This window comes from Seriola lalandi, unplaced genomic scaffold, assembly GCF_002814215.2.
Source record: "Seriola lalandi dorsalis isolate HSWRI2012SDOR001 ecotype SW California unplaced genomic scaffold, Sedor1 jcf7180002054554, whole genome shotgun sequence".
NCBI lineage: Eukaryota > Metazoa > Chordata > Actinopteri > Carangiformes > Carangidae > Seriola > Seriola lalandi.
In genome coordinates this window covers 321,340-331,391 of record NW_019525107.1, presented here as the reverse complement: position 1 = coordinate 331,391, position 10,052 = coordinate 321,340, and the positions used below count along the sequence as shown (strand labels likewise).

Here is a 10,052-nt window from a genome sequence, read left to right as displayed (position 1 = left end):
GGGGGGAATTGCTTGTTAAGACTGGACGATGCACCATAAAGGCAGCAGAGTTTATGCAAGCCACCATGGTGGAGGAAGAACAACGAGTTTTCATTGCTATAGACAAGTCAACTGCACATGGCACTTATAACAACAGATCATTTGGTCTGGCTCTTAGTGTTTTTGTCCGAGTCTGTTTGTACATCAGGGCGAGACTATATGAATTTGATCAGACGTAGTGTGTGATAACCTGTTCAACAGGCCTGTTCAACATTTTTAAAATCACTTGGAGGATTAAACTGAATGACCTATGGCCTATGATCTTGTATAGCTTATTTAAATGAGCTTTTTTTTGTTTTTTTTTGTTTTTGTTTTTTGAATACCCACAGTTACAAAGATGCTTTTGATCGACAAGGGATAATAAGCACAAAAAAATAAATTTAGAAAAATCAAATACAAAAATAACATCCGTTGAATTGAAACATTGGTGTGGAAAAAGGGGGTTTGTCTTTTTACCTTTTAAAATGATCTCCCTTTTTTTGCAAATACTGTCATAGTTCACATTTTCATAAAAAGTTCATGTTGGCAGTTGCAAAAGAATTCAATTCTTAGCAAATAAAAAGCAGCATAAAAATACAAGAGGTCATTTTGTCTCTAAAAAACAAAAGAACACTGTTAGTCCTTTTTTATGTTTGTTTTTTTTCATTTTCTCTTTACTATTTGCTATAAAATATCAGGAATCTAAATATTATTACTATTGATATCAATATCATTATAGTCATTGATAAAAATTCACATGCCAGGCCTCATATATAATTGTGTAAGTGTGTGTGTGTGTCTGTGTGTGTGTGTGCACACGTGCGTACATGAATGTGTGTTTCTGTGTGTGTGTTTCTGTGTGTGTGTGTGTGTGTGTGTGTGTGTGTGTGCATACATGTCTGTGTGAATGTGTGTGTTTACATGTGCCCACATCCATGCGAGCACATGTTGCTTAATTGTGTACAACTATCATCTACAGTCTCTATTTGGGGGAAGGTTGTTTGATTGTATGTTTCTGTGGACGATTAGCTACTGTGCAGGGAAAAAATCCAGCATCTTTTGAAATTGTCTTTGCCATAATCATTAGAGTTTCTTCACGTAATCTCAGTGAAAATATTGCTTTCTAAAAAAAGGGAAGAAAAAAGGCATGGAGGGCAGAGTGAACAGGGTTATTGGTGGCGAACCTACAACAGGGGTTCAGAATTTTGCTTCTTCCTTGTGGTTAGTTTTCTGATCCAGAGTCGTCTTCGTCTGCAGAGCCCTTGAAGCAAGCTGACTCATAGTGCTTGTTCAGGTAGGACTTGAGAGCGAAGGTCTTATTGCAGCGCTTGCATCTGTAGTGCTTGAAGGCAGAGTGTGTTTGCATGTGGGCGCGGAGGTTTGAGCGGTCAGCAAAGGCTTTGCCACAGTGGGCGCAGGCAAAGGGCTTCTCCCCCGTGTGCGAGCGCATGTGACCTTGAAGGAGCCACGGCCGACTGAAAGCCTTGCTGCACACATCGCACTTGTGCTTGAGGTCGTGGGTGAGGATGTGCATGGCCAACGCCGGCATGGACACGTACACTTTAGCACAGGTGGGACACTTGCGGGCCATCTTGCTGTCCAGGCTGCGGTGCGTCTGCTTGTGTCTGCTGAGGTTGGAGGAGGTGGCGTACGTCTTGCCGCACTCGTTGCAGGTGTGGCGAGGCGTGCCGGATCCCCTCTCCTGAGCCCCAGCGTTCGCACTGCTGCTCCTTGAGCCCCCTCCGCGACTCTCGGTGTCTCCCTTTCGCCTCGAGCGCCCGTCAGAGATGAAGAAGGCATCCATGGTGTAACCCTCGGCCAGGGCCTCCGATTCACCACTGTAGAAGCCGCTGGCTGTCATGCCAGACTGGGGGCTGTCGGGGTGCTTCAGGTCGGGGTCACAGTACTCCCCTCCGCTGCTCACCTGGGTGTACAGGGGGTCTGACACCGGCGAAGCCAGCTTGTGCTCCATCTTCTTCTCCCCCTGGTATACAGATGGCGTGATGTAATCCTGGATGTAGCCTGGGTAAGAGACACACGCAAACACAGTTGGCCAGGGGTTGTGATGGATAAGGACACAGTGACACGCTGGTGATTACATGATTATCATGTTGGATGATTGCCCTTCGTAAAATGGTGAAAGGAGTGAGTGGCAGCACAGAGCTAATTGCATTTTTTTTTTCTCCACAACTCACAGGTTGTACACACAATAGTGCAGTGATGCAGGGAAACAGGATGCGCTCAGCTGCGTTCAGGGAGGTTGCAATTTTACAGTGAGGATGAGTGCTAGATAATAGCTCATCACTGAAGTCTCCTGTGTGAGAAGGTGCACGTTGAAGCCCCTCTTAAATAAAGTAGTCTCATTGATCAGACATCCTTTTCTTCATCTATGGTGCATCACTTCTGTGGCTGGGGCCTGTCTCCATGGCTGCTTAATGAATGCTCTGTGAGCGCTGGCATTAGGATTTTTAGTCGAGTCTCAACACTAAACCTTAAATACATTATTTCTCAAGAATTTTTCTTTTTGCAGTTTTGTATTTTTTTTAATGAAAGTGCTGTAAGAAAACAAAACAAACACCTCAAGCAGGTTGCTGATTTGAAAGCTTTCTCTATGAATTACTGTTTGTTTGTTTCCCTGCAGACTAATACATTTTATAGTTTTGGACCAGATCAACTTGTTACATCGCTACTTACATCCTGTAGGATTTCATGCTACTTCTCCAAGCAGGTTTAAGCATGATGCAGCAAAGCACAAAGTGCTATGAGCGAATTAAATCTCCCCCAACTGTACAGAGCATGATTTCAGAGAGATATATTTTTGTTGGCATCATTCATGTCTTTCCTTTCCCTCCGAAGCTGCTCAGTGCCAGAGGAGCTAAAAGGCTTGCTGGCAGCTAAACGCATCCAAACAGAACTCAATATATATATTCTTATGCTGTGAATCTCAGGAGCTGAATAAATACTAAATGCAATTTACCTTCAGGGTTGATATTGTACAGGTTGAACATATTAGAGCAAATATAAGATGTGGTGAAATTCCTTTCCTGAGAGAAATAGTGCATAACTGCAGAAAAAAAGCCATTCCTAAGCACTGTGTGCAGCAAGCAGTGGAAATTAGGTATTGACTGCTTTTTAATGAAATTCAAAGTTTTGAACTGATCAATAGGCTATCATCTGTAAAATAGTGAAGCTGCTTGAACAGTGGAGAAAGATCAAGTATCTGCGACACACAATAATGTTTCATTGAGCACGGTGCTGCTCGAGCACCGATAATATGAAACATGGCATCATACACATTGTTTGTGAAGAGGGTCACCTGCCTACAGCGGCAAACGGCGCTGAAGTGCCTTCAAGAAACAGGCCATTAAGAAATCAGTTGAAGTGCTCTCTTACTACAGCGTCTCCATTCCCAAGGGTTCCTGTTCACACACCCACTTTGTCAAAGACATGACCATGACACCCAGGGACAGGGAAACACCAGGCCTGTGCACACATTATCATGCTGCACTGCATGGGTTCACTGTTTTCAGCCACACAGATGGTGTTTGTCTGATAGGCAGAGCAACACTTCCTCAAAGAAAATAAAAACATGAACGAAGATGAGTTGTTTGTAATTTTCAAAACGAAATTCTTACATGTACAATTAAATTCTGCAGCTGCAACAATTATTCGTGGCCACATCCACCTGTTTTACAGTCCCACCACAGAGTGGCATGAAAATAGCTGTAAACAGCACATACAACAGCACGGCCTTTATTTTGCTGATCTTTTTTTTTTCTCAACAAACCAAAGTGCATTAGCGTAAGCAGAGTTGTTTACTATGTTTCAATTACCCAAGGTCAGACATGGAGCTCATCATTTAGGACTTGCACTGTATCAGCCTTTACAGCTCATAGACTCATTTCTCTAATGCAAAGCAAGCATGTAATTAATGGACCCTCTCAGCCACCCCTCTTTGTTGTTCAACAGACACTCAAGTCAAATGTCTCCACAATGGGGGGAAAGAAAATCTCCTGGCACGGCAGAAGTGCTGATGTTAGGTATTTCAGCCTTGCTGAGGATTCTTTTATTTTGCCTTTTCCCTTTTTTTTTTTTTTTTTTAACACAGCATGAAAAGGACGATTCTTTTGTTCAAATTAAACGCCTTTTTGTCAACATCAATGTAGTGCCTTATCGCTCTCTCTTCTATTTTAATATACTGCTTATTTTTCATGGTGTTGAACAATAGATTCAGGAACAATAGAGAGTGACAATAACTATACAAATGGATTCTTTAATAATAATATAAAATCACGCAGCAGGAAATCTGCAGAACAGTCATTACAAGCTACAATACATACCTGGTAAATATAAATAATGTTTTTATTTCTTGCCATATTTTTTTTTTGTCTTTACCCAGCAGCTTGTTTTGAATTGAACAAACCTCTATAGTTTACAAACCAGCCCAGTCTCTTTTTAGCACAAATAAAATGAAATCCACTAATCCTGATGCATCTAAATTTCACTCAACCTTGTTATTGACACAGCTGAATAACAGGTGGGCTTCATCACAACATTTAACTGTGGACTGTGGAGCCCCTCGCGCTGTGAAGATATCCCAACAAATCATAACAAAGACACACATATGGCCCTCTAAACGTGGCCACAAAATGGAAGCGGCGAGCTTAAAGCAGACCGTGAAAGTGAAGGTCGCCGCTCAGCGCTGACTGGAGCTTAGCGTGGTCGGTCTGTGTGTTGACCACAGTGCAGCTATGTGCCTTTCTTCATGTTTACTGTACAACCTCTATCACGTGATCGGCCTCATTGCTGCCCCAAGCATTTTTGTCTCCTTCTTTCTCCTTCCCTTCACTATCCCCTCAGCCCAGCTCCCCACCTCCCTCCCGGCCGTACTGTACAGTGTGTAGATGTCTCTAGTGGCGACGATAGGCCTGCATGGCTGAAACTCTAACCCCTGCTAGTTTTCAAATGCCCGGAAGGAAGAGAAAGATGTAGTGTAGCGATGGGGGTGGGGAGACTGTGCATGCTCCATTTGGATGGGAAGAGGGGGGCAAGGGAGGATCGGACCGTGATGGGAACTCAAGGACAATAACAGCTAAGGACAAATGTATCATCTGATACTCATCTCTCATATTCATGAATTTTTTAGTGCACATGATGACCAGATACAGTCAGTCTATGCATGTTCAGCTACCACAGGGTTGGTGAATTCATACACATACGTAACTGGAGCTTCTCCCGATTAGACACACGTTGTGTTGCCTATTTACATAAGCTAATCCGTGGCTGTGACCTGAATTGTGTCTGTCCTTCACTGGAGTCAAAAAACAAAAGTCTGGGAGCACAGAGATGGGGGTGGGGTGCCTCTGAAGGGGATTATTCAGGATACTGATGCAAAAATCAGCTGGCTGCATGTAGCATCTCATATTAATTTACACTCTACGAGCATGTTGTTGGCCCCAAACTAAAGTAAAATCTCAGCCGACACAAAAACAAAAGAGGATGCCATCTGTGCTAAGTGTGGAAATGTCAGGCATGCTGAAATCAGCACCGGAGCTGACTACAGGCAGGAGCGCTGGCACATCTCTAACTGGAGCGGGGCAGACTAGTGGAGGCATGTTAACTCACCATTCTCACTGAGACGAACCCCAAGGCTGGTCACCGAGTCTGTGATGGAGCGTGCAAAAGTGAACGAGTCGTCCAGGTGGTGATGATGATTGGATGTGGCCACATTGGACGAAGAGAAATCATCAAGCTTGATCTTCTTCACCAAAAATGAGCGGGGCATGTTTCAATGGATAAAAACACAGAGCTGAGAAAAACGCATGAGAGAAAATAAAAAGACCCTCTGAGGAAGCACGCGAGCAGAGCTGGTTTGACGGTAATCCTTGCGGTTAATGTGAAGACAACGGCCAAAAACATAAGATAAGAAAGAAAATGGAAATCAGTGGAGAACAAGGCTGACGGCAATGCTGTGTGATACTCTCTGGCTCCCCCAGCTTCCCCCAAGAAAAATAAAAAAATAAAAAATAAAAGCGATCCTGTTCAGCACTGGATAGCTCCTGTGATGCAGCAGGCTTAAGGGACCAGTGAGGAAGAGAAGAGATGGAGACAGACAGAGAGAGGAGGGAGAGAGAGAGACTGTCAGACTAGCTGAGATCAGCAATCACGCCAGCCTTTATATGGGGCACAGGCAGTGGAAGATCAGGTGGTGCTGCGAAATGGAGCTGCTTAGCTTTAATCCATCAAATGTCCCCGGGGACACACATCAAATTACTACTGAACCGTCTGTGCATTCGCACACAGACAGAGGAGAAAGAACACAGCCAGACCCCCACTGCCCCCACTGCTGCTCCCCCTTCTCCTCCACTCCCCTCCCTCTTTCACCCCGCTTATGCTCCATGCTCGGAGGAGGAGTAAAAGAGGAGGGCAGACAATGGAGATGTGGATGAGAGCACACTCAGTGTCCTGTCCCCCATTGTTTTCAGATGAAGTGGCACAGTTTATGTTTGCCGTGTACAGGCGCTGCCTCCCTCATGTCATCTCTGTTACCTCAAACAGCCTCAGATCTTTCCGTCCCTTCGACACACTGCACTGTACTCACAATCACAGAGCACACATACAGTAGAGGAGAGGTTAGCTGAGCGTCTGCCAGTGCAGGACCTTTATTCTAAAGCTGCACAGGATATCAGCACTGTTGACGAGCGGGCTACCGGGGGGAAAGTACTAGTGCTGCACTGCTCAGCTTGTCTCTCTCTCCCCATTATCACTGCACAGATGTGTGTCCTGCCATGCGTGGCAGTGAATTATCTGATTAATTAATTACATCTTTTTTGATTAGGGTGAAATCTAGAATTAGATCCGTGCTTGCTAAATTGGCCAGATATCTCTGGGTTGGTTTGTATATGTGTGGATTCATTAGTTCACTCTATGAATTTTATGCTACATTATACAGTGTATTTTTCATTAGAGCTCAACAGTTGTTGTTCCCTCGTTAGAATAAATCAAATTGAAATAATTACAGAGGAAAAAAATCTTGTGTTTGCTTCTAAAAGCAACAAGTTTTCAATTGAAACAGAAATGATTCACCTGTATGATTCATCATCAACTGGAAACACTTGTGTCACTTGTTTGATTAATTAACATCTGACAGCATTAAAACAATAAGATTAACGACTAACACTTCTATTCCTGTTACAGCAAACATAATATCGGTGGAGCAAGTGTAGGCATCAGAAAGTAGTGCAGATCTATGTGTCTACTCTGTTCTGTCCTATTGTGCAGCTGTTCTGCTTCTGTGGCTGTTGTGTAACAGTGGCTGTGGTGAGGTCATCATGATGGAAAAGCAAAGTATTGCAGGAGGAAATTGATTTTTTTTTCAAATGATTTAGAAAAAATAAAATGTTAGAAAATAGTGAAAAATTGCAATTTCTGCAAAAACCCCAGGTGACATGTTTAAATTGCTCATTTTGTGCATTCAACAGTTTAGAAACTAAAGCTATTTAATTTAATCAGTTTAATTTTAAACCAAAAAAATAGCAAAAAATCCTCATGTTTTAGAGGCTGTAAATATTTGCTTGATAATTGTCTTAAAGGAGCTGTATTTGATGTTGCTAGCCAACGTTAGCATTAACAGCTGTTTGCTAACCAGTCGAGAGGAAATGTTGCGGGTTCAGAATCAAACTTCATTCCTGTACTCACCAAGAGTTGACACCAGTGGTGGAAACAGAACCACTTTTGTTTTGTTTCTATTACTATCACTTCCTCTGCTGAAGTTAGCATGCTAACCAGCTAGCCCTCGCAGTTCCATCTCGTAATAATACTTGTTTAATACATTATAGTAGCGTCCAGTCCACCTGGCAAGTGACCTTCACCACCACCTGCTCCTGGCAAGAAACCATGTTCAGCGGCAACTTGCATACAGCACCTTTAGTGGTTGATTCCTAAAATTATTGGAGATTAATTTTCTGCTAATTTTCACAGTATCTGCATTAGTTTTATATCATTTTGTTCATTTTAACACTCATATCCTCAAACAACATGTTTACAATGAGAAATGTATAAGACCACTTGTAGAATCCCCTGGAAAACTTGACACGGTCCTTCATCCTTGAGATGGAAGGTTGAACTCATGACTGATGTCATTCATTTCATTTTGCACTTTCCATGTCGATCAGGCTCCTAAAATCGTGCTTGAATGTGGTTAAAGGTGCTATAGATTTATCCAGACGTTTAGGGGTGCCCCCCTCACCCGGGTCACTCTAAATCATCCCTGCCGCTACGAGTGACCCTGCATCTCGGACGCGACAGGTTTCAAGAGGGGGCGGTTGTTAAATCAGTGCAGTCAGGATTTATCACACATATGTGATTGTACATTACGGGACAAGTTCACGTTGCTGTCACCAAACTGAGCTTATAGTGTAGAGGCAAGGACGAGGAAGGTCAGGGCAAGAATGTCTAAAATAATGAGCTGAAGTGAAGCTTTTTGTTTTTGTTTTTGTGGTGTAATATCTCTTTTAATAAACATCATCTTGTATGAGTCGTCAGGGGACTATTTCACAGAAAATCATAAACTCCATTTCTTTAATTATCCACCACCTGTTTTCCTAAAGATACCATCACCTGCAGCGTCTTGTGTTGATACGTCAGGGTTGTTGCAGAGATCATGATTTGTTCATGAGAAGAAAAAATCTCTCTAACTGCTAAATTATTCTTCAGTCTTGATTCCATGGAGCAGGAAGGTTAAAATGAACAATGAACCTGCCTTGACTGATATTGAACTCTTTCAGCATCTTTTCAAACCTGCAGTCGGTATCTTGGTGAGCTACAGTTCACCTCTGACAGACGCTCTCATTATTCTGCCCCTCTGTACGGTGCAGTGAAGCTCAGCCAGTTTCCTTCTTTAAAGTATAAACATGGCAACGCTCACATCAATATGGCAAGTGCAAGGAGTTTTGAGTAGATATTTAGACGGCGATAGTGGGGATGGGAAGAATCTCAATCAGGGCTGCAATAATAAGTAGTTTTATTTTGGAATAATATTACAAATTAATCAATTGATTATTTAGTCTATGAAATAAAAAAAAAAGCAAACACCCATCCCAACTTACCAGATCATTAGTCCAAAACTGAAAGATATTCATCTTAAAGTAATATATGACACAAAAAATCTGCAAATCCACCGATTTTAGACGCTGGAACCAGAAAATATTCAGCATTTTTTCACAGTTTTGCTTGAAAGATGACTAATCACTTAACAGAGTACTTTATTTTTAGAGATTATTTTTCTGCTGATCGACTAACTGATTGATGACAATCGTATCGAGTCATAAATCGCATTCAGGTAAATCGTATTGTGACGATGCTATCATGTTTTGTTATTGTTTTTTTCCAACACAACAACAATGCTGTTTAAATAACTGATTGAAACCTAGTAACAAGTCATTAAGGTTTCTGTTTTTCTGAACCACGATGAGTTTATATCAATATTTCATATATCTGCCATATTTATTGATACTGGAAAAGCACTTATATTGATGTCCGCTCCCCCAGCTGAGCCCGGGCTGAAATGTAATGACATAATGGAAGAAGCCACCTGTAACTGGAAAAGACGTCAGTCAGCCTGTTTACAGTAACATCACATAAAATATTCTGTGCTCAGGCTGTATTCTGCCTCATATTAATATAATATGTAAATTAATTATTGCACCGCTCCATCACGTATGAGATGTAAAGACAAGTTAAAGAATGAGTGCAACAAGTTAGCTACAGGTTAGAGGTGAATTGTGACAAACAAGAGGAAACATGCTGTTTCAGTTTACTCGTTTCCAGCAGCAGGAAACTCATTGCCAATTGTTCCCACATCCTCCTCCTCCTCCTCCTCCTCCTCATGCCAGAGCTCCGGTCCACTTATGGCCCCCAGACTCCCTCTGACATGTGGTCACTGCCTCAGGACGTTACCATAGTGACTGACCCCCTCAGGCTGGAGGAATGGTTTTTACTTTGCTTTGCTGGAGCGGGGGGCTTCACTCTGGTCA

The 10,052-nt window shown here is 42.5% G+C and overlaps 1 protein-coding gene across 1 annotated transcript; it reads right to left on the bottom strand.

Moving 5' to 3' along the window:
- Positions 1–6: 6 nt before the first annotated feature.
- scrt2 (scratch family zinc finger 2) lies at positions 7–6,224 on the bottom strand. The gene is made up of 2 exons (XM_023415692.2): positions 5,644–6,224; positions 7–2,040 (listed from the first exon to the last, which is right to left on the bottom strand). Exons 1-2 carry the CDS (start codon positions 5,801–5,803, stop codon positions 1,241–1,243), a joined length of 960 nt encoding a protein of 319 aa, XP_023271460.1. The 5' UTR covers positions 5,804–6,224; the 3' UTR covers positions 7–1,240.
- Between the last annotated feature and the right edge of the window lie 3,828 nt (positions 6,225–10,052).